General features: G+C 41.0%; 2 protein-coding genes and 1 long non-coding RNA gene across 6 annotated transcripts in view; 1 reads left to right on the top strand and 2 right to left on the bottom strand.

Annotated features, from left to right (window-relative positions):
* Positions 1 to 1,182: 1,182 nt before the first annotated feature.
* On the bottom strand, positions 1,183 to 17,444 carry nr2c2 (nuclear receptor subfamily 2 group C member 2). Of its 4 annotated transcripts, none has more exons than XM_012961707.3 (14): positions 17,242 to 17,444; positions 11,786 to 11,875; positions 9,432 to 9,554; positions 8,686 to 8,788; positions 7,292 to 7,471; positions 6,688 to 6,835; positions 5,936 to 6,029; positions 5,290 to 5,426; positions 4,355 to 4,532; positions 3,792 to 3,913; positions 3,364 to 3,503; positions 3,088 to 3,225; positions 2,324 to 2,429; positions 1,183 to 2,092 (listed from the first exon to the last, which is right to left on the bottom strand). In XM_012961707.3, the coding sequence occupies exons 2-14, from the start codon at positions 11,855 to 11,857 to the stop codon at positions 1,918 to 1,920; spliced, it is 1,716 nt and encodes a 571-aa protein (XP_012817161.1). In that variant the 5' UTR covers positions 11,858 to 11,875; positions 17,242 to 17,444; the 3' UTR covers positions 1,183 to 1,917. The 4 variants fall into 4 exon arrangements, with proteins under 4 accessions (XP_012817161.1, XP_012817160.1, XP_002938282.2 ...); XM_012961706.3 differs by having other exon boundaries at positions 9,432 to 9,629; positions 17,242 to 17,442; XM_002938236.5 differs by having other exon boundaries at positions 5,290 to 5,423; positions 9,432 to 9,629; positions 17,242 to 17,440.
* On the top strand, positions 17,426 to 22,859 carry LOC105947017. Its single transcript, XR_004222435.1, has 2 exons — positions 17,426 to 17,511; positions 22,713 to 22,859. It is a non-coding gene; the product is annotated as an uncharacterized LOC105947017 (long non-coding RNA).
* Positions 22,116 to 23,809, bottom strand: part of fgd5 (FYVE, RhoGEF and PH domain containing 5) — a 108,578-nt gene continuing 106,884 nt past the window's right edge. Inside the window, exon 21 of the mRNA XM_002938237.5 lies at positions 22,116 to 23,540. Coding sequence (XP_002938283.3) covers positions 23,504 to 23,540 — 37 coding nt within the window. The 3' untranslated portion in view covers positions 22,116 to 23,503. The remainder of the gene's footprint in view (positions 23,541 to 23,809) is intronic.

Consider the following 23,809-nt stretch of genomic DNA (forward strand, 5'->3'; position numbering starts at 1 on the left):
TGGAGTGGCCTAGACAGTCTTCAGACCTAAATCCAATAGAAAAACTTTGGAGGGAGCTGAAATTCAGTGTTGCTCAGTGACAGCCCCGAAACCTGACAGATCTAGAGGAGTGGGCCAGAATCCCTGTTGCATGTGTGCAAACCTGGTCAAGAACTACAGGAAACGTTTGACCTCTGTAATTGCAAACAAAGGCTTCTGTACCAAATATTAACACTGATTTTCTCAGGTGTTCAAATACTTATGTGCAGCAGCGCAATACAAATACATTCTTTAAAAATCATACAATGTGATTTCCTGAAATCTTTTTTTAAATGCGGTTTCTCACAGTGGGAATGCACCTACAATGTGAATTTCAGACCCCTCCAAGTGTTCAAATACTTATGTTCCTCACTGTACATTCTATTTACTCCTATGGGATTTTTAGAAGCATATTTATCAAATGGAGAACTCTTTTACCCATTGGTAAATGTTGTCCGATTCCATGCATACAGATAATTCTACCCCTAAGTGTTCAGCTGAATCAAATCTGAACCCTTATAGTCATATGACTTTAATGCTCTGTGTTGATTTTTTTCAAATTTAATAAGCAAAATTAGGGTTTGGATTTGGATTTGGTTTTGACCAAAAAGTATGGATTCAAGGCTGTATCCCCATGAAAATGATGATATTCAATTTATAAGAAATTAAGATGTATTAGCCAGATACCTAAGGGCTACAAGTTCTACCAGGAAATATCCATCCCTCTATTTATATTAAATGATAATATGGATGGATAATTCTTCTGCAGCAATGAGAGATATCACTACATGACTGCTGCCCATATCTCTATGATAGGTTACTGTGGGTGGCCTGCACTATTTAAAACAATACAGTTTGTCATTTCCATGGTCCTTCCAATACATGGTGTCTCACCTGAAGCTTTCCATTTGTTGTAGAACATCTGCCAATGTCTGAGCAATGTCTGAAGCTGTAGTCCAACAAGACATGGAAGGGCACCCCTGCTCAAGCAGCATGCTGAGTTATAGTGACCAACTGTTTCACTCTATATTTCATTTTATGATTGTCTGTTGCATTGTAAATGCTACTTGCATAATACAGTAAAAAAAGGCCAGAGAATCTCCTACGACGGGGACGGATTTCTATAAAACAAGGGTTTGCTTAGCAAGTAATACTATAACCAGGTGAGAATGCTAATGCCGGTATAATGAATGGAATATTTTCAGTAAAAAGATGCAAAACCACATTAGAAATAACAAGGAATGGAATAAAACTTCATAACTAATAACACACAGAACCGCAGTATTACCAGAAGACTGGAAGCTGAATGAAATGTTTCGGGGGAGAGAAGTTGTCACTTTTTAGCTGTTGAAAGTTTTTTCTATACTTATTAAGTAGTAGCCATAGGGGAACGCCATAAGCACCACAGTCCATTGGTACATTAAATAAAAATCATATAACCCAATGCCAGCCAGTCAATGTGTGTTCCTGTGTTCCGCTGGCTGATTCAGAACTAGTCTGACTGGCTCGTGGCTGGTAATGTCTCTAACAGCCTTATGGTTTCCAACCCAAGTGTATAGCAACACCTCTATTGGCTTTGTTCTTTTGACACCTATTATTGGTATAATAAGCTAGAAAAAGATTGTTAGTATGTTGAGTAGCCTGCAGGGTCATTATAAAATGTAACAGAAAAGTTGAACCACTCCTACCTGGTAATATTGTTATGGCCGTCAGCATTAAGATGCTTTCCAGGAGGGTGAGGCAAGTCTGGGGGAAACCTTCAATGAAAGGGGTATAAAATGGGTCAGCATATACACCTGAATGGGGCCTATGCACCTGTTCCCCAAATGCTACTGCGCTTCCTCACACCAAAGAGTGGTGCACTGAAGAGTTCTTGATTAATGTGAGCCCCATATCTGGCTATACACCGGCCCCCGTGATCTGCCCATTATACTCCGCTGTCTCCATCTTGAGGATGTAAGGGATGATACTGTCAATAGGAACGTTGCCGATAAGGCCAGTAAAAAAAAGTTCTTCAGTGATGTTGGAGCTCATGAGTCTGAGAGCTGGAAGTCGAACTAAAATCCGGGCTAGCCTGGGTGGAAAGAGAGAAGGATTGTTGTAAGCAGCAGGCATGATCTAGACTAGGGCATTAATTAAGCTCTTTGGTCACTTTGTAAAAAAAAATGTCCTTGCATTAATTCTGCTACACAGCTGTGTCTGGCATCCGATGGTCCTCCCCCAGCATCATTCTGCTTGCCTGCCATTTGTATTTTTAGTTGTCTGGCACAATCAAATATGGTGTGCGAACATATTATTGTCGTACCTATATGTATCATCAGGATAGGTTTTCTGAACATAGTCCTGCAGCTCCATCTGGGCTTTTTCCTGGAATTTCTCTATTTGTGCCGTGCTGGAAAGACCCGGGTGATCTATGTGAAATATCACATATAGATTTGCATATGTAGCACAATACGTAAAATGAAGGTTTAAAAACACAGTTCAAATTAAGAAGGTTGTATTATCTTATTATGATGGTAATGATTAGAAGTGGCATTGCTAGAAATAATATCATGAACATGTAACAGGAGTGCCCTCTGCTACTCTGTCGAAATTGAACAGCAAAAAACAATGTGGAAGGTGTCTCCTGATGCTCTTCTGCTCTATGTGACAGAAGTAAAAGAACTGAGCAGGGAAGTGTTAGGAGATGCCTCTGGTATCAGTAACTAAACCTTCTGCAGTTTTGTCCTGCCCCCAGTCAGACAGAAACAGCAGAGGGACAATCTAAAAAAATACAATTATTAATGAAAATAACAAAAGTTCTTAGAAGAGCATGGTGAGAGATTTTACACTATAAAATTGTATGTTGGACCTATGTCCCCTTTAAACTGAGAAGCTACAATAATCAGGTACTTGCAAGTACAAGATGGTCAGTCCCATTTGAATTTATACATTAAATTCAGGGGCCTGATCCAACAATGTACACTGAACAATGAATGTGAGGAAGGATATTATTTAGTTCCTTATATCCTACATTCAGTATCAACCCCCCCCCCCCCCCCCATATACACACATAAAGTTTGCTCTAACCTGGGCTGAAAAGGACTACTGCTTTAAGGTAGGCATATTCATATCCATCAATACCCAACTTGGTCATACTGTTACAGAACTCCTGGAGCTTCCAGATATGCTCCATGACTTGCTTTATTCTGTCTCCAGAAAGCTTGTCTGTAAAAGAAATCATTTTTATACAGAGATACATTTCAAATATTGTGTTTATGCTTGCATTTGACACCTGGGCTCTGACTGGCTCCTGCATTAAATTACGCAAAGCCCTTTCCATAAAATGAAATTTCAGACTGGTACCTTCTTGTATGCTGTTTTGTAGATGGTTGACAATGGCTGCAAGGATAGTGGAAAGACTCATCACTTGAGAACACTGTGCAAGACCCAGGGTAAAAAGCTCATTCCAACAGGCACGCACAAGGTTTGTGTTACAATCCTGCCTGAACAAAAATGTGTTAATTTACAATTAGTAAAGAATATCAGCTGCAAATCCGATATTTCAGACTGTCAAATACAGCAGAGCACTAGAACAAAAAGTCAAAATCGGTATATATACATAAACAGTATGGGGTTCTTCTATAGGATATTGTGGTAGGTTGTATGTGTCAGATGTTGGAAGTTTTACAATGCTTTGCAAATGAATTGCCATCTATTCATAACCAGTGGGGGGCAGGCTTTTGCCTTTTATGTAACCTTCACACAACTTACCAGAAAAGGTCTGTGCTTACCCCAGAGCTTGGAAAGCAGGAATGGATCTGGCCCAATGCATGGAGAGGAAAAGCAAGCGGGATGCCGACTCACAGATATAGTGCACATTCAGATACTCTGGCATTGGACTTGGCATTGTAAGCTGCAACATAGGGAGGATTTGGCTTTTAGCTGGCAAGCAGAATTTGCAGTCAGAATTCTCCACATAATGTTTTCAGTAAAGCCATCTAATTGAGTGAAAGGTCCAACTTGTGGAAGAGTTTTGACCTACTGGCTGTTCAGCTTATTGCTAGGCAGTTAGTTGGTACTGTCGTGCCTGGAACTACTTTATGTCACACTCTTATAGGTCAGATTTCTCATCCCTTGGCACCACCTTTTTCCCTATATTTGGAAAACACAAGGCTAATTCTGAGGTGGTTAATGAGAGCTGAGTGAAACATTTCACCAAATATTACACTGTTACAGCCTCCAATGCTTCTCTGATCATTGCTACAATGACTTACTGTAGTTTACCAAAGGCTCCATAGTGACCACAATGATTTACAGTACAGTGGGCTGGGATATATAGAACTACATAACCAACCTTAAATGTCACATGTGTGTCTGAAAGAAGGGGTCCTTCAACTTCCAGTATAGGAGTTGCCTGATCCCGGCTAATTATGTGAATGTTCCCTCCAGTGGAAGCATCTATTCCATCTGCCAGGTTATGTACAGGAGAGCCCTCTGTTGTATTAAGTGCTTTTGCTAAGGTATCAAATGCTCTGTAATCAAAAGCAAGAACAAAATGTTACTCGCCGTGGTAGCGTCTGAAGCATCAAGCAGACCCATACATTTCCTTGTAGAAAAATACATGCATTACCTTGCACATCTGAACTGCATCTTATTCACAAGCTGAGTAGACAGTTCTTCACTGATTACTTTCTCTCATAAGTTAATGCCTAATACCATACATAAAGGTAACATGGGAGTCAAAGGGCCCTGGTCACGTGCTATACCATGGGTACCAAAAGCTATTGCACTACCAATGCACATATACCTGAAAATCAGTAGATCTTAAGGGTAGCATTGACTATAAACAACTCTGTAAAATGATCCCCCTGTTTGACTCTTGTCATTCAGAATTGGTGTAGAATTACAATAATTCAGAAATGTGTTTTGTTGGTTTCATTTAGTTTAGGGGTGGCTCCCTTTCAGTTAACTTTTAGTAAGTTATAGATTGAACAATTCTTAGCAACTTTTCAATTAATCTTTATTTTTCTATAGTTTCTTTTTAAGAAGGAGCTGTAAACTATTGTTTTGTGAGGCTACAATTTTATATTTATTGTTACTTTATATTTGTTTTCTTTCTATCCAGGCCTCTCTTTTCCATCTTGTAGTCTCTCATTCACACCACTGCCTGGTTTCTGGGGCAATTTTGACCTTAGCAACTCAATAGCTGCTGAAATTTTAAACTGGAGACCTGCTGAAAAAAGATGAATCAGTTACAGAGCCATGCAACACTAACTAACCAACACTTACCGAGTTATTTCACTTGAATATTGGTCCTCTGGATGGACATCAGCTGTGTCCCCATTATTCAGAGACTCTGTCAGGTTTGCTAGTGATGTCACAACATTTGCCAGTGTTCCAAGTCCGCCCTGACTTGCTTCTGTCTGCTTAAAACATTTGTGTTACATAATGGTATTCAGGCCCAGACTGGGATTTAAAATAGGCCCTGGCATTTCAAACAGCCCTCACCAGCCCAATAAATAGTGAGTGTCTATGGCATCTTACAGCAGCCCCTCTGGCATTTGCCAGAACCCAAAGATTGCCAGTCCGGGCCCGCTGAGCCTGGGGTCTCATATCATGCACTTCTACACACACAAATCTCTAATTCAAAGGCTGAAATAGCACAATGCCATCTCCAAAACAGAGAAGATTTTTTTTTTTTTATGTTGCAGTGTGAAGCTAATAGGAATGGACAAAGGTAATCACTACATCTGTTTCCAATTAATATGTATAGAGAGGGGCAGCAGTGCTGGGATCGATATATGCATTGTGACGGAGGAAGAAATTATTCCAGCACATTTACACTGCACATTGCAAATGAATATGGAAAAAACACATTTGCTTGTAAATATAAATGATCATACAACCATTATATTTATGATAAATGTAAAGTTACCTTTGCATCTGAAGACAAAATCACAGTGCCATCTTCTCTTATAAGTGGTTGCTGAATATTCACTAGCACCCCAGGGTCCAAAAGTCCTGTTTGCCTGATTCAGGGAGACAATACAGTTTGCTGATACACCACAGAAATATGTTAAGCCATTTATCTAGCTCTGTAATTAGGGTTCTCTACATACCACTGATACTGAATCTAAATAACTGGATCTTTTTTATTGTGTTACTAGTTACCAGTGAGGGCTGATGTAAATAAATACATTTAACTTATATGAAATGACTTTCATTGCAAGGCATTTTTTACCTACTCTCGTTCTAACTTGAGATATGATGATTAAGGGAAAACCCCTTCTCTGGGCAACATCAGGTTGCATAATTCCGATAATAGATCCTGTACCTCTTTGACCCTTTCAAATATAGCTATGTCATATTTATGGGAAGATCCTAAAAATAGGAAAACCTGTATATTTCACGAATGAACATGTTTCTTGTCCTTTGTCAAGTGAAGTAATCTGCCAATTGGCTCTTGTCTACAATATATAGGACATCATGACCCTATGTAACCATACAAATACTGTAAAATATAAGAATATTAGAAGTTGCAGAGGCGTTTCATGCCATTTATAGGCGTTTAAAAGGGTAACTTAAGTATTAGTTATACAATTATAGGCTACTTAGATATAATTTTGCTTTTATACTTATATTTACAAGTATATAGGTATCAAAACAGATGGATGTTAGGACACCCACCTTGCACCATCTTTATCAGAGACAAATGTTGGAGTTGCTATGAGCGGACTTCTTAGGTCCTTTCTGATGTAGATTTTTTCTGTTGACGCTGCACAGTTCGATGCCTTTTCCCTCTGGATATCAAAAGGTTTTCTCTCACTCTGAACAGCTGAAACAGACAAATGACCCCAGTTTCAAACTCTAGTATGAAGCCTATATACTCAGCAAATGACGACTCATTAAAACCCAGAGCTGTAACTGGGAGGCACAGTGGCATAATGGCTAGCAAAATTGCCTAGCTGCGCCAGGATCCTGAATTTAAATTATTATGGTCAATTGCCATAAAGATCAGGTATGATTAAAAAAATGCAGCCATCCATAGTTTACTGCAATACTATACTATACAAGCTATTCAGCATTTTGACTAATACTATTTTTCCAGCAACCAGATGATTCCATTTTGTCATTCCCATGAAAAGCAAATTTCTTTTCCACTGATGAAGGTTCAGTGAGAACCCACAAAAAAACGATAAAACAAATACATATCCTACTATGTTGGATTTTAGTGAATAAAAGAAAAATAAACCCAGCTCCACGGTCACGTGCAAGGGCTGGCTAGACTTACATTCCATTTTCATGCCCATTTCCAGGCATTTTTTAAGCCGACAGAACTGACATCGATTGCGGTGGTGCTTATTGATGACGCAGTCTTGACTGCTCCGGCAACTGTACGTCAAGCTCTTCCTAACACTTCTTTTGAAGAAACCCTTGCACCCCTCACAGCTAACTGCACCATAGTGGCGACCTGAGACAGAAAATGCAGTGCAGCAAGTATTAAATCCAATTATATAGTTCCAGATGCCACATAAACAAATACAAAAAGATATGCAAATAGTAAAATGAAAGATTATCCAGAAATCCATTATCCAGAAATCTCCAAATTATGGGAAGGCCATCTCCCACAGACTCCATTTTAATCAAAAAATTAACAATTTTAAGAATGATTTTCTTTTTTTTTGTAATAATAAAATGGTGCCTTGTTCTTGATCCCAACTAAGATATCATTAATCCTAACTGGATGCAAAACAATGCTATTGAATCAGTGACTATAGGGGGGCCACATGGGACATAACTGTTCAGTTAATTTGTGAGCATGCAGGTCAGATTCAAAATCAAACTAACTGAATAGCTATGGCCCATTTTGCCCCCCCCCCCTAAAGTCACTGATTGGTTACGGACTGCTAACAGCTTAGAGAGCTGTAAAGGAGGAAGTAGTGTTCTGGTCATTATGTTAGACATCTGCTCACTCCAGCCTTTATAGCAGTGATCCCCAACCAGTGGCTCGTGAGCAACATGTTGCTCCCCAACCCCTTGGATGTTGCTCCCAGTGGCCTCAAAGCAGGTGCTTATTTTTGAATTTCTGGTAGTTAATTATAATGCCAAACAGAGCCTTCTGTAGGCTGCCAGTCCACATACAATTATAGCTCTTATTGGCACCCCCAGGAACCTTTTTCATACCTGTGTTGCTCCCCAACACTTTTTCCATTTAAATGTGGCTCACGGGTATAAAAGGTTGTGGATCCCTGCTTTATAGATTACATTTTTGCCTATCTAATTATATTGAAAACATTTTTTATTTTGCGCAGTCTGTGTATTTTACCGAGTTTAATTTTTACACTGAACTATTCCTATATGGAGATCCAAATTGCAGAAAGATCCCTTATCCAGAAAACCCCAGGTCCACAGCATTCTGGATAACAGGTCTAATACATGTTGTGCTCAGTGTATCAACAGCCAATAGGGATGGGTGAAATAATTTGCGCAGCAAAAAAATTGTCATGCACAAATTCTTTTGCTGCGCAAATTATTTCGCCCATCTCTAACTGCCAACTCCATGGAGATAAATTCAAGATGGTTTCTGAGCACATAAGAGATATAAGTAATCACATAAGACAATTTTTTCACAGTATGACATGCATTTATTCACTTTCCACAAGTCGGTGCAACAGAAAATCTCACCAGATGCCTTGTCGCCACAAACAACACAGTATTCTATGATCTGAGGGCGCTGCACATCCCCCTTTCCAAGGAGTCGCTCAACAGAAGCTGCATCTGTTACTATCTGAAAGGAAATAAACAGGCAAATAAAATATACGTTTTATAAATATTAGGAAGAGATGTTTGCATACTACACAGCTACTAGCTGCTTAGGCGAAATAGTGACAAGTCATTTAATTAACGTAATTAATATTCACTTATTACTGTTATTTACCTAAGAGCCACAAAAAGAAATGCTGACTGGGGACTGATCTTATTTTTTATCTGTAACCCTTGTTTGTTAAATTCAAGTAAAGTGTTATGTAACTTGCTGGAACTATACAAATAAATGACGATTGCCCTAAAAAAGACACAAAATAAGCAGACTAAACCTGTTCCCAATAAGCAGTGTTGCTATTCATCTGTAGGCAGTTACTAGAGCCACCTACTGCAGTCTGGCATGATGGAATGCCCTTTAAGGAAAGTCATTTTGGCATTTTACTGCCAATAGATTCGCCACATTATTGCCACCTAGAACACTATATTTATTCTGCAGAAAGCTTTAAAGGGCCCTAGAAGTTTAACCCCATACACCTGCACTGACAAGACAGGCAGCGTTCATCTGTACGTTCATCTGTCCATTGTATTTAAGTCACAAGTCTTTAAACCTTCGGACTGGGCTCAGCAGTACACCAAGAATATGAAGAAAAAGAAATTGCTGAACATACCTGTATTCTTCCAGGGACAATGTTTTCAGCAGTGAAGATAACTTGCTTTGTACTCGTGGATTCAGGAGTTGCCAGTATCACCTTCCCTGTTCCAGATCCATCGGGACTGGTCAGTATAAATTGCTGTTTGGGAGATATTGAAGAATCTACAGCTGTCACAATCTGGATCTTTTGACCTGTCTGCTGATCTGTTACAATCTGCCAATAACATGAAGCAAATAATTACTATAAAGATTGTCACTACTGCAGTACAATGTTTGTCACAGGTCAAATCCCGTACTGCATCCAATGAAGCGGTAGCCTTTAGCAAGCATCTATGGGTTACTGCACCTGGGCAAACATTGTGCCTTTTATTACATATTGGGATTAGAGAAAAGAAACAACTAGTTACTTCCCAGTTTAATTCATGTAAAATGTCAGTTATAAAGAAAGGCTGGTCAAGCTGGGATATTGTTTACAGGGCCGCCGCTCCCTTTAAGCAGAGTACTCAGTCTGCATAGGGCACCAACTCCCAGGGGGGCACCATCCCAGCTGCTCCAAAAAAAATAATTTTTTTTTATATATTATAACATACCCCCCCAACACTGTCCCACCGGTTTTTATAGCGCATCCCGCTGTCCCGTATAGTTAAATCAATCTATGGGGGCTATTGGGGGCACTGTGTGTGGGGCCCCTATAGTAGGTGTTTTTTGTTTAATTATTTTATTTTTACTTCCGTAATATTTGGGGGAGGGGGCACAAAAGTAAATTTCAGCTTAGGTATGGCTTAGGTATGGTGCATTTATTTGCTGATAATTTCTGTCCTTAGAAAAGAAAAAAAAAACATACATGTTTTTCTTTATTCAGTATTTTTAATTGCTTTATGCAGGAAATCTCTTAAAGGAACAGTAACACCAAAAAATGAAAGAGCTTTAAAGTAATAAAAATATAATGCACTGTTGCCCTGCACTGGTAAAACTGGTGTGTTTGCTACAGTAACACTACTATAAGGGCTCTGGTACACGGGGAGATTAGTCGCCCGCGGCAAAACTCCCTGCTCGCGGGCGACTAATCTCCCCGAGTTGCCTTCCCTCTGCCATCCCACCGGCGAACATGTAAGTCGCCGGCGGGATGGCAGACGCGGCGGCGCGATTTCGCGCAAATCGCCGAAAAAGACTCGCGAGGCTTTTTCGGCGATTTCCCGAAATCGCCTCGCCGCGTCTGCCATCCCGCCGGCGACTTACATGTTCGCCGGTGGGATGGCAGAGGGAAGGCAACTCGGGGAGATTAGTCGCCCGCGAGCAGGGAGTTTTGCCGCGGGCGACTAATCTCCCCGTGTACCAGAGCCCTAATTGATATAATAAGCTGCTGTGTAGCCACGGGGGCAGCCATTCAAGCTGGAAAAAAGGCACAGGTTACATAGCAGATAACAGATAAGTTCTGTAGAATACAATAGTGTTTTATCTGTTATCTGCTATGTGCCTGTGCCTTTTCTCCTTTGAATGGCTGCCTCCATGGCTACATAGCAGCTTATTTATATAAATTATAGTAGACTTTCTGAAGTAAACACACAACTTTTACCAGTGCAGGGCAGCAGCACATTATATTTTAGTTACTTTTATACACTTTCATTTTTTGGTGTTACTGTTCCTTTAACCTGTATTTATAAAGTCATATGAGAGGACATAGCGAGGGCTGTTACCTTTGCCGGTGGCTAAAACAGAAGAAACAGGATGGGGTTGATGGCATCAGGGGTGGGGCAATAATGTTTGGGGGTGGGCATGATTATGTCAGGGAAGGGCATGATGATGTCAGGTGGGGTTATGATGCTGGGGAGGGGTTATGCATCACTTCTTAGATGCGATTGCCTGGATTTATGTTCAGTTTCCTCAATGTTTTTAACTGGACGGCCCTTTGAAAACTGGGATGCCCAGTTCCAAATGAGACGGGTGGTAACCCTAGCCCTATCTATATTCTGCCTGATGAGAAAGTTCAATCCTTTAATTCAAAGTATGGGATCTATTACATAGAAACCAGTTATCCAAAAAGCTCTGAAATACAGCAATGCTAATTCTACATTTCTGTTGCTTTTCCTTTTGGTAATACAGGTATGGGACCCATTACCTAGAATGCTCGGGACCTGGGGTTTTCCGGATAAGGGGTCTTTCCATAATTTGGATCTCCTACCGTTTTTATATGCTTCTTGTATACTTAAAGCTGTATGTATTTTTATTTTCTTTCTTTACACACCTCTTTGATAGAAACCATCCATACATGGCTTATTTTTCTTAAATGCTTTTAAAACTGTGTCCTCCAAGAGACTGATAAGCTTTACCCTAATGTTCCCAGAGCCCACAGAACACTAGATAAACTACCTGGATGCGCTGTGGGGATGACACGGCAGAGTCTGCAGAGATAATTTGGATGCGCTGAGAGGAGCTTGTCATCACTGAAGATTCCTGAACCTGGTAACAAACAGAAGTGGTTGCAGTTAAACAAGTTAAGTTGCTGTATATCTTTCCTTAAACACTGAGACATTGTAATATGTACATAGCAAAATGGATAAAAGGAATAAACATAAAGGTGCCCATACACCGGCCGATTTCAGCTGCCGATATCGGTCCTTTAGACCAATTTGGGCCTCCCTGACTGACATTTGGCCTAAAATTGGCCAGATCTCAATCGGGCAGGTTTGATTCTCTGCACGGTTCCTAGCTGTGAGAACCACGCAGTCCAACAGACTTTAGCACAGATTTTCTTTATATAATAAAAAAAGAAATTCTAAGCAACTTTCCAATATATACTAATTAATGTTAAATTGTTTAGAGCAATCTTCGGAGCATTTTTAAATATTACAAGATTTTACACTGCTCATACATAACAATTGAATTAGCAGGGCCACCTGTTGTTCATTTTGGCTGACTGGCTACAGTTGGAAGAAAATTAAAGGGAAACTCTGGCTTTCGAACCAAAATTTGTTAAAGAGCCCCACACAACACAAAACGTATGAATAAATATAATTTTATATTGAAATCCAGCTGCAAAATAGTTCTTCTTTTTCTCCTTTTTCATTTGAAATCCTGGCAGGGGAGAAGGGACTAATACATTAATGTTACAAATTGTAACAACTTCTCCACAGTTTACCCACAGAATGCAGGAACTACATAACCCACAATGCATTGCACTGTGAAGTTCCTTTCCTTATTAATATCACCTGTGCAGGGAATTGTGGGATTGGGAGGATGCAGGCTGAAGGCAGGCTGAGGACAGGCGACTACTGTTACATTTTATTGGAGTCCCAAAGTAGTCAGTCAGATCAGCAGGGCCTTAGGGAACTGTTACAAACCATATTATTACATTAAAAATCATGAAAAGGCTGTGTATTTTTAATTGATGTTTATTGCAAAGTTGCTTAAAATTATGTTTACTTTTCAAAAAGCTTAAGTTGTGTTTGGGTTGGATGGAGTTCCCCTTTAAGCAGGTAAACCAAAGAAATTCTTGTGATGTTGCTCTGCTTAGAACTGATCAGGGAAACATCCGATAGCTCTTCTCTGCTTCCTTACTTCATCTTCTCACAACTGAAAATCCTATTCATGTATGGGATGATTTAAGACGTGTATGTGTGTTGGGGAGTAGCTTTTGACTACTGGAAGTGCATGTACATGTCCCATATCACATTCATATAACCAATACTAATAGACAAATAACCAGTGAGTATGCTACTGGAATTTAAAACTTCATTATATTTGTTCTACTAACCTAAAACCATCAGGTGGAATGAAGTTATCAGTGGACATGGATATATCTGTTTGTATATCCTACGTCACAGGCAACTCTATAGAAAGAAAGATACTATCCTTAATGCTTAATAATTGTGCTTATGTAATATTGCAACAGCTCTGGGCATATTAGGCAGGCCTCAGCAATGTACAGATCGCATTTAGATGTTTTATTGAAGTGCAAGTAATTTTTAAAATTGGGGGCATCAGTAACATTCCGAATAAACATTTACAGAATGAGGACAGTTCTAGAGTCTCACAGAGTACTGTTCTACTAACAAAACCTAAGGGATATTCAGGCTTCTGCGTTAGTGATCATTTAATTACAAGAAAGCAGCAACCCTCTCATCTGTAAAGATAACATGCAAATTGCCCAGATTTATGTACATTCCAAGGCCAACATCAGTAACAAAGCCTGAAAACTTATTAGGCAATTAACAGAGACTGTAATTTGACAAATGCACGTACTGCAATTTAACCCTTTAATTGCTGGCAAATGTAAAAAAACAACAGTTTGACATAAAAGTACCATTGTGCCAAGGTCAAATATTCTACATTTCTAGGTTACCTTCAGATCTATGTTGCACTGCATGCTTACTGGCCGAATTGCTACAGGCGTATACAAATACATGTAGGGAAATGTTTACTTCTATTACAGGCATGGGACCTGTTTTCTGGATAATTGGTCTTTCTACAATTTGGATATCCATATCTACTGCTAAAAGCAATAACCTGTGCCACACCTCTCACAACTCTGGTCATGCCCATTCCCACACCTTGTGTCTCAACCCTTTCTCCTTGTAGATTGTAAGCTCTTTTGGGCAGGGCTCTCTCTCTTGTATCGGTTATTGATTGCTTAATATGTTACTCTGTATGTCCGATGTATGAAACCCACTTATTGTACAGCGATGCGGAATATGTTTATAAATAAATGTTAATAATAATAATAATACTAAAAAATTCAAACATTAAGGATTTTTTTGTGCTAAAAGTCACCTAAAAAAAAGATGAGATTTTATAACAATTCCGAATCTGAAAATAAGCCACCTACGAGTTCACATAGAAGTAAATGGCAGATGTTCCTTTCCTTCCCTGGAAGATCTTTCTTTGCTTCCAATTGTTAAGAGTTTTTGGATTTTTAGCACTGGTTTTTGTGCGACAATTTGAAAAAGTCAAGGTTATTGTGTCACAGGTTGAAAAAGTTGCAGTTTTCGCCACATACTCTGTTGGATAACAAATGCCTGCACACACTGTGTGCCACATTCAGAGGAATGGCAATTTTTGAGACCCTTTTGTAACCATTTGGTTGAGTATTTATCTCGCTGGATATCATGGAGTTAATTTAAGTACACTACAAGGGCAAAAGTTTCCAGATGCTCTGTCTCAAATGACATGTCCTCAGTTGGAACACTCAGTGCTGAGTTCCAAAATGTCTCTGGAAGCATTGTCAGCACAGGAACTATTCACAGGGAGTGTGGGGGTTTTATGGTGGATCAGTGGCAAACAAACCTAACATCACCACATGCCATGCCTAATATCAGCTGAAGTGGTGTAAAGGCCCCACCACTGGACTATAAGACAGTGATAATGCATTCTCTAGAGCAGTGGTCCCCAACCAGTGGCTCGTGAGCAACATGTTGCTCCCCAACCCCTTGGATGTTGCTCCCAGTGGCCTCAAAGCAGGTGCTCATTGTTGAATTCTTGGCTTGGAGGCAAGTTTTGGTTGCATAAAAAGCAAGTATAATGCCAAACAGAGCCTTCTGTAGGCTGCCAGTCCACATAGGGGCTATTAAGTAGCCAATTATTGCTCTTATTGGCACCCCAGGAACCTTTTTTCATACTTGTGTTGCTCCCCAACACTTTTTCCATTTAAATGTGGCTCACGGGTATAAAAGGTTGGGGATTCCTGCTCTAGAGGGATAAATGGCATAGCACCATCTGGACCACACTGCCTGCCTAAATGCTTTATGGCAATGGTAAAGATTAGTGCAGGAGGATTGTCTGGGGCTTTTCTTTAAGGTTTGGCTAGGGCCTCAGTTCCACTAAAAGCCACTGTATGTAACATACCCCCTGCTTGTCGTTGTATGTAATGTACTTAGCCGCAGGTACCCACTGCTTGTCACTGTATGTAATGTACTTAGCCGCAGGTACCCCCTGCTTGTCACTGTATGTAACGTACTTAGCCGCAGGTACCCCCTGCTTGTCACTGTATGTAACGTACTTAGCCGCAGGTACCCACTGCTTGTCACTGTATGTAACGTACTTAGCCGCAGGTACCCACTGCTTGTCACTGTATGTAACCTACTTAGCCGCAGGTACCCACTGCTTGTCACTGTATGTAACGTACTTAGCCGCAGGTACCCCCTGCTTGGCACTGTATGTAAGGTACTTAGCCGCAGGTACCCCCTGCTTGTCACTGTATGTAACGTACTTAGCCGCAGGTACCCACTGCTTGTCACTGTATGTAACGTACTTAGCCACAGGTACCCCCTGCTTGTCACTGTATGTAAGGTACTTAGCCGCAGGTACCCCCTGCTTGTCACTGTATGTAAGGTACTTAGCCGCAGGTACCCCCTGCTTGTCACTGTATGTAAGGTACTTAGCCGCAGGTACCCACTGCTTGTCACTGTATGTAAGGTACTTAGCCGCAGGTACCCCCTGCTTGTCACTGTATGTAAGGTACTTAGCCGCAGGTACCCCCTGCTTGTCACTGTATGTAAGGTACTTAGCCGCAGGTACCCCCTGCTTGTCACTGTATGTAAGGTACTTAGCCGCAGGTACCCCCTGCTTGTCACTGTATGTAACGTACTTAGCCGCAGGTACCCCCTGCTTGTCACTGTATGTAACGTACTTAGCCGCAGGTACCCCCTGCTTGTCACTGTATGTAAGGTACTTAGCCGCAGGTACCCCCTGCTTGTCACTGTATGTAACGTACTTAGCCGCAGGTACCCACTGCTTGTCACTGTATGTAACGTACTTAGGCAGCCAATACTACCAATACTACTCTATATATTAAACAAATACACTGGCAGATGCAACCCTAACCTGCAATCAATTTAAAATTCCCATTAAAGGGAAAGTTCACCTTTAGTCCCTCTGCAATTCATCTTTCATACCACCGCCTGGTTGTTAAGGTCATTACTCCCTAGCAACTATACAAGTGTTTAAAATCGAAACTAATTCTTGGTTTTAGAAACTAACAGTGCCATCTATTTTTTTTTTATTCGTCCAGCTAATAAATCCCCTTTTAACATTGCACACCTAGATGTCGATAAAATACAACTGAAATATTAAAAGCTTTGAATATATGTTGGGGAAGTTGTAGCCCAAGGCGACCAACAAAATACAAGTTAACTTATCCATTCCCACTCCACTCAAACATTACTGTGCCCAATAAGTTCTATAGGCGGGGCCTCTGCACGGAGACCGATCCTACACGTAGCAATAATTGATTAACGCGATGCCACGCCCCCTCGTTCTCTAATTGGCTGCCAGAGACGTTTGACACCTGTCACGAAAAATCCCAACCAACGGGGCAACAGATGTAAGCTTATTGGCTGACGTGCCCCGCCCCTCAAGCGGCGCAAAATAAATAAATAAAAGGGGAGCGGATGTTGAGCAAATATGGCGGACGCTGGCTGAGTGCCAAGGCAGTGGGGTGTAGGTGGCGGCTAAATGGATGGAGTTATTGCTATGAAACACCCGTACGGGCAGGGGGTTAGTTAGAGAGACGCACATAATGTAACTGGCAGGGACTGCACTGGTGGGAACCTAAATGCCTTAACGCTCAGCCCTTCATCCCCAGCGGGTCCCTCGCTTATCATTGGCTGTGACAGCTGGAGGGCTCGCATTTGATTGGTTCCCGTGTGTGCGGATAGTTCTCGGGGAAATCAAGGCCGTTCCGCAAAAGAACCCCGGCCCTTTAGGCTGCAGTACGACAATGCGTATAATCGCGCTTACTGCTGTGCGGCCAGGTTTACTTTACCCCACAAATCAGGGCCTAGAACGTCTCTGCACCTAAAAGTGGCCTGTCTGCTTTTTCTCTCGCTTACCTCGCCACATAGGAGGTCCGATTTAAAGCCGCATCCCCTCAGCCCCCGGCGGCCTGTGTTCCGGTCAGCGCCGTGCTTTTCTCTTCGGTGTAAATATTATTTTTTTGTTTGTATTTGTTATTTTCCCTTCGGTGAGAGGTCAGAGGTCGTGACCCCGCGCTCCGCCGCCTTTCTTCCCCCTGGTTTTGCTTCCTCTTCCCTCTCGGACAAAGCGAGGGCGGGGGTGACGTCAGCGGAGGGAGACTCTGGGATTGGTGCGAAGGGCTAGAGGTGACTCCGCCCCCCGGAAGGCTGAACTTTCTACGTACTTTTCCAATAGCCCGGTTGTGTTCTGAGTATACAAGGAACGGGGTTGCCAGATTGGCGGCTTTTCCGCCAAGTTGGGCTACTAATGTAAAGCCCAGACGGGTTTCCAAAGTACAAACCCGCCAAGGTACAGATTTGGGTTAAGTTTTTTTCCCCTAGTAAACCTGACAAGCCTGTCCCACTACATGCTGGGTAATGTAGTTTATGTCTAACAATTAGCCTACAGCTAGAACTATTATAAAACTACAATACCCAGCATGCAACTGGACAGTATAGACAGAGGCTTCAATTTCTATTTTATTCAATCTCAACCTGTCTGCTTTACAACCTGCTTCCTGCTATATATGGTTGTGAGATTGTACCATTACTTACTACTGTGATGGAGAGGGGGTACAGGGCATGGGTAGTGATTATACGCTTTAAAAAGGCATTTTTTCCCATATACTTTTTATTTTTAGATTTTTTTTTTTTTTTTCATTGTGCATTTTTGGGCTACTTTCAAAGTGGCTTTTGTCTAGTTTTGGGCTGTTTTGGAAAAATAAATCTGGCAACCCTGATATAAAAGGAAGTTTTCCTCCGTAACAGTAGCCTTTGCTCATGCTACTGTTTGCGTTATAGATAGAATTCATTCTGTAAGACTAATGTTTGTAATCCCGCTCCTGAGATTTCTAGCAGACATGTCTAAGCTGTCTTAAAAACTCAAACTATTTTAACTCTTTGCTGACTTATAGGAGATGTTGACCCACACTAAAAAGTTGCCAAGTGGAACTTTTAATGAACTTTTTTTTTTTAATATACATGCCGCCATAAATGGAAATACAAAATCTTGTAGCTGTGTTCTCTGCACTGCTGGTTCTGGCGCTTGAAACAATGTAGCACAATTAACAACAATTTGCAAACTGTAGTGCCTCCAGGCCCCAATTGCTGCTCAGTGATTTATTCAGTGTATTTAACTAGACCGTTTTGCCAATTCACTGAATAAATCACTGTGAGCAGCTTGGCAAGTACTGGTGCTTCATTTTTGCTAATGTTTAAATGTCAAGTGACATGGCTACATGTCTAGATAGTGCAGCAGTTCTACACAATAATTTAGTTTTTTACACAGTAGCAGAAATTATGAAGTGCAGTAATTGGGATATAAGGCAGGCAACATTTTTTTTATGCAGCTGCTATCTGTGTGGGTTTCCTCTTGGTGCTGTGTTTACCCCCCCCCCCCCCATTTTGTTAAGCATTGGTTAGTTGTTAACTGATGGCTTAGTTAACCTTGACTCCTCTGGTAGAAAAATTAGTGTAAGTAATGTAGGGATTCTTGTATGAATATATAATTCGAAGTGCAAAGAAAATATGATTTTCCCCTGGCCAGTAGGCACTGTGTGTTCAAAGGGAGTAATGCTCCAACCCACTCCAGGGTTTCTTTTTCGTGGGGTCCATATAGTGCCTGTATTACTGCGGCAGTGGTCTACTGTACTAGCAAAATAGTACTATGCCTCTCATTGTTCTTTTGGACCTTAGCTGAAGACTCTCTTTGCTTATTAAAGTGCCCTGATGTGGTGTAGTTGGGCAAATTGTTCAAGAGAATTAAAGACACGGTATCTTTTAAGTATACTGCAGTCCTTTGTACTGTGTGCAAGTTGATCCCCTTCCAGGGATCTTGTTTTCCTCTGAGATTAAGATAATAGTGGGAAAACAAAAGCCATAAATGTGAAAGTGTTTTAAATAAAATAAATAAACGTAAGTTTCTATAACTTTTTCATTTACTTTGAAAGAAAAGACAGCTTATTAAAGGAATACGGTCATGGGAAGACATGCTTTTTTCACAACACATAAGTTAAAGGACAAGGAAAGGCAAAATCACGTGGGGGTGCCAAAATGTTAGGCACCACCAAGTGACTTTTATCGCTTACCTTGTACCCCGGGCTGGTGCCCCTGTTAGGAGAAAACAGCACCAGCCCGGGGCACCTGGGGCAATGCGCTTCCTCCTTCCGGCTTTGTTTTCTAAGGACTAAACGACGCGCGCATGCGCAGTAGAGTGAAAAGCCGACTTCTCTGTTAAAGTTCCACTATTCACTCTACTGCGCATGCGTGCGCGAGGGATACAGGAAGAAGGAAGCGCTGCAGGTACTCCGGGCTGGTGCTGTTCTCTCAGTACAGGGGCACCAGCCCGGGGTAAAAGGTAGGCGATTAAAGTCACTTGGGGGTGCCTAACACCCCCAAGTGACTTTGCCTTTCCTTCTCCTTTAATAGAGCTTCTCCAGCAGAATCCTGCATTGAAATCTTTTTAAAAAAACACAAACAGATTTGTTTTCTGTTTTCGTTTTGACATTTCACATGGGGCTAGCCATATTCTTCACAGCCCACATGCCCTGTGTTCTGATAAACTTCAGTCACACTTTACTGCTATGTAAGTTGGAGTGATATCCCCCTCCCAGCAGCTGATCTGCAGAACAATGGGAAGGGAGCAAGATAGCAGCTCCCAGTAGGTATCAGAATAGCGCTCAATAGTAAGAAATCCAAGTCCGGCTTGGGACTCCTCCAGTTACATGGGAGTAGGAGAAACAATAGGTTAGCTGAAAGCAGTTCTAATGTGTAGCGCTGGCTCCTTCTGAAAGCTCAGACTCAGGCACAATGCATTGAGATGGCGCCTACACACCAATATTACAGCTAAAATACATTTATTGGTTCAAGAATAAAATTTTATATGGCAGAGTGAATTATTTGCTATGTAAACAGTGTAATTTAGAAATAAAATGTATACAATAAAAATCATGACAGTATCCCTTTAAATGGTGTTTACACCAAAAAGTTGTATTTGTCTGCTATAAATGAACATGTATTGGGTTAAAACAATGTATGTAGCTCCAGAGACTGTTGGTACAGTTCACTGTATTTGTAGGCTTGAGCTCTCCCTGCCAGCACAGGAGCTATCACTTTTCCCAGTTAGTGACAAAGGAGCCTTTTGTAATCCAGTGTTGTACAGTGTTGCAATGTGCAGTTATTCTCCAAACTATTCTTGTCAGGCAGATGATTGTGCAGAGCTTGGAATGTATTTTAAAAGGGGACTTCCAGGTCTGAGCAAGGATCAGAACATTTTCATTCACTAATTACTGTTCTGATGCTCTTTCTATAATAATCCTACTGCACTTTTATTGCCTGTCAGCCTGTAGAACAGGGGTTCCCAAGAATCCCAACCTTTTTGTACCCACAAGCAACTTTCAAATATGTTAAACGTTGGGAACAACACAAGCATCAAAAAGTTCCCAGAAAGTGACCAATAAGGGCTGTAATAGGTTATTTAGTAGCCCAATTTGGACTGGCAGCCTACAGGAGGCTCTGTTTGGCAGTACACATGGTCTTTATGGCTCCAAAACTTGCCTCCAAGACAGAAATTCAAAAATGGGCACCTGTTTTAAGGCCACTGGGAGCAACATCCAAGGGATCAGTGAGCACCATGTTGCTTGTGAGCCACTGGTTAGGGATCCCTGCTGTAGAAAGAGAAGGGCAGCAATATAGAGATGCCTGTGCTGTGTACTCTGAAAGGTGGCAGGGTTATCAAATTGCAATGTAGTGCGAAATTCTCAAGTAACTGCTCAGAGCTTGCATGGCATAAATATGCATTATTGTTGGTTATATGCACATCAGTGTGTATTGGACCTTGAGCCATAACTATATACTGAAAGCTTTGTTGCTGTAGGGGTCTGCAGCACTTGGACCATGCTATAAAGCTGGTCAGTTACCAGCTCTGAATTGTGTTTTAGTAAATGAAAATTTATAGCTTCTAATGGTAACTGACTCATTCTGCACAAATATGGCCGCCCCTCATTGGGGGAGCATGCGGGATTGGATAGGTACTTTCATTGCAAAATGATGCTGCCCATGCAAAGAGAGTGTCTGGGTATATTTAAAAAGCAGTTTTATTTCAGGTGTCAGTATCTCTTTGGGATTCTGTCATGGCAAATCATGTTTTAATTTCAAAACACATCAGTTAATAGAGCTCCTCCTACAGAATCCTACATTGAAATCCATTGTTCAAAAGAGCAAACAGGTTTTTTTTATATTTAACTTTGAAATTTGACGTAGGGCTAGATATATTCTTATTTCCCAGGGTGCCCTCTGCTATGTGCCTTGTGCTCTGATAAACTTCATTCACACTCTACTGATATCACCTTCCCTTCCTTTCCCCCCAGCAACCGATCAGCAGAACAATGGCAAAGTAACAAGATAGCAGCCCCCTTACACCTGTATTGCTAAAAATGCTCCCATGCCCCACCTAGTGGTAGATATTAAGCACTCCATAGTAAAAATCTAAGTCTGACTCACTCAAGTCATGAATCTTCCACTTACGTGGGAGTAGGAGAAACAATAGCTTATCTGAAAGCAGTTCCATTGTGCAATATTACTAAAAAAAAAAAATACATTTATGGTTTCAAGAATACAGTTGTTAATGATTGAATGAATTATTTGCAATGTGAACAGTGTAATATAGTTATAATAGTAATATAGTAATAATAAAAATGGCCCAGGTGTTACAGTACCCCAACAGAATGCAAAACACCTGAAGAAACACATACCACTGTTAAACATATTTATTTATACACATAATTATTACAGATCCATGTTGACCTTAAAATAGGTGAACCTTGTGTCCTCATAACATGTTGGAAAGAAACAATCTTCGTTTTAGTTCAGTTAAGGCTCAAAATACTGTCAGTTATTTGTAAACAATATAATGCATTTGCTGTTTCTTAGCGGGTTTCCTTTCAGAAGAACAATGATCTTTTGCACTATTCATTTCCTGTTCCTCAGAACCACTCAATGCTGTGTCTTTCAGTTACATGCCATGTTATTATAGCAGGGCTGCCATCAGAAATCTTGGGGCCCTTTATAACTAAATGATCTGGGCCCTCCTCCCCATGACCAGCACAGCAGGAGCTTTGTAAATCACCAGCAGGGCCCAAATATCACTTTGCCTGACCAGGAGCAGGAGGGCAAGCGCCAGTGCACATAACAATTGTTCTTAACCAATCAGAAACAGCATATGCAATTTGAAATATATTAGGTACTGTCAAGGCATTGAGAACTGTATAGTATATATACATTTGACAATGTTACAAAATACTCTTTCACATAGCAATGACTTTTTTGCCTTTTTTTTTCTCTCTCTCCAGGTTTCTTAATGGTGGTTTGAATCTGGCTGACTGGTTTCCAGTGCAACACTTCACGTGACTGGAGGGAGATGTCATCTGAGCCATGATTGTGTCTTCTTGCTAACACAGGTCCATGTTGCTCCGTGATATAAATGCCTGTCACTTGGATATGAGTGCATATTGTATTTTTTGTCTTTGTACAGGTAGTTTTGAAGTGGGCAGGGCTAGCACCTGTAGCCAATCAGAACACTGAAACATTTACCTGGGTAGACTGGTCGGCATTCAGAGCACTAGAAAGGTTAAATCACCAATTCCAAATAGAAACAGCATCAAATGTGTGAAAGCACCGCTATATGAGAGTAAGTTCATAAACTTGCTTTGTGTTTTTAAGTGAAGAATTGATCATTCAAATAAAATGTAAACCCCATAACCATTAACAGGGTCGGCTTGGGTTCTCCTATGGACAGAATTGCACCCTTTGTTTTGAGTTCCACTCCCCCCCCCCCCCCCCCCCACAAAACAAGGTCATTATAAATGCGGCAATGCCATTTTATTTGGTGCAGTTATTGCTAGGAATGTTTAAGCCGTATGTCCTTCGCTGGCCATTGTATGAAAAATAAGGTAAAATACTAAATACAGTGGTAAAGGCCAAGAGGTTCCAGTCTGCGTGCAGCATGAGCAGAATGGCGGAGACTCCTCAAGCAGCACAGGCCCATTTGCCAAAAAAAGGGAGTTTTGACTCAATTGTCAGGGCTAGAAAATAACTCCTGGTATTGTTTGCTGGACTCCTTGCTGTCCATCATTAGTAAATGCTATAATACAGATGCAGCTTTTATGGCTTCAACCCACCTGTAATGAAGAGAATAGATGTATTAGTTGTGCTTATGTGTCCATCTCTCATCAGGAAATTCAACAATATATTACTTTACTGCACTTGTAATGCCATAATAATAAGGGACCAATAGAAAACAAGTTACATTTAGATACTTTCAGACAGTATCACAGGACCGAAAGGGACATTCGCCTGTGGAATACGACTTAAAGGAGAAGGAAAGGTAAAATCAACGGGGGGGAATTTAATTGCCTTGCCTGCTGGGCCACTGGTTACACAGCAGATA

Source organism: Xenopus tropicalis, chromosome 4 (genome assembly GCF_000004195.4).
Source record: "Xenopus tropicalis strain Nigerian chromosome 4, UCB_Xtro_10.0, whole genome shotgun sequence".
Classification (NCBI taxonomy): domain Eukaryota; kingdom Metazoa; phylum Chordata; class Amphibia; order Anura; family Pipidae; genus Xenopus; species Xenopus tropicalis.

What these genes read in the sequence shown, in the direction of transcription:
- nr2c2 (XM_012961706.3), bottom strand. Translation starts at nt 11,857, where the DNA reads ATGACAAGCTCCTCTCAGCGCATCCAAATTATCTCTGCAGACTCTGCC. An exon ending in TCTGATAAAGATGGTGCAAG is followed by an intron (nt 6,030 to 6,687) that starts GTGGGTGTCCTA and finishes TCCCTGAATCAG; the next exon opens with GCAAACAGGACTTTTGGACC. An exon ending in ACACACATGTGACATTTAAG is followed by an intron (nt 3,914 to 4,354) that starts GTTGGTTATGTA and finishes CCTATGTTGCAG; the next exon opens with CTTACAATGCCAAGTCCAAT.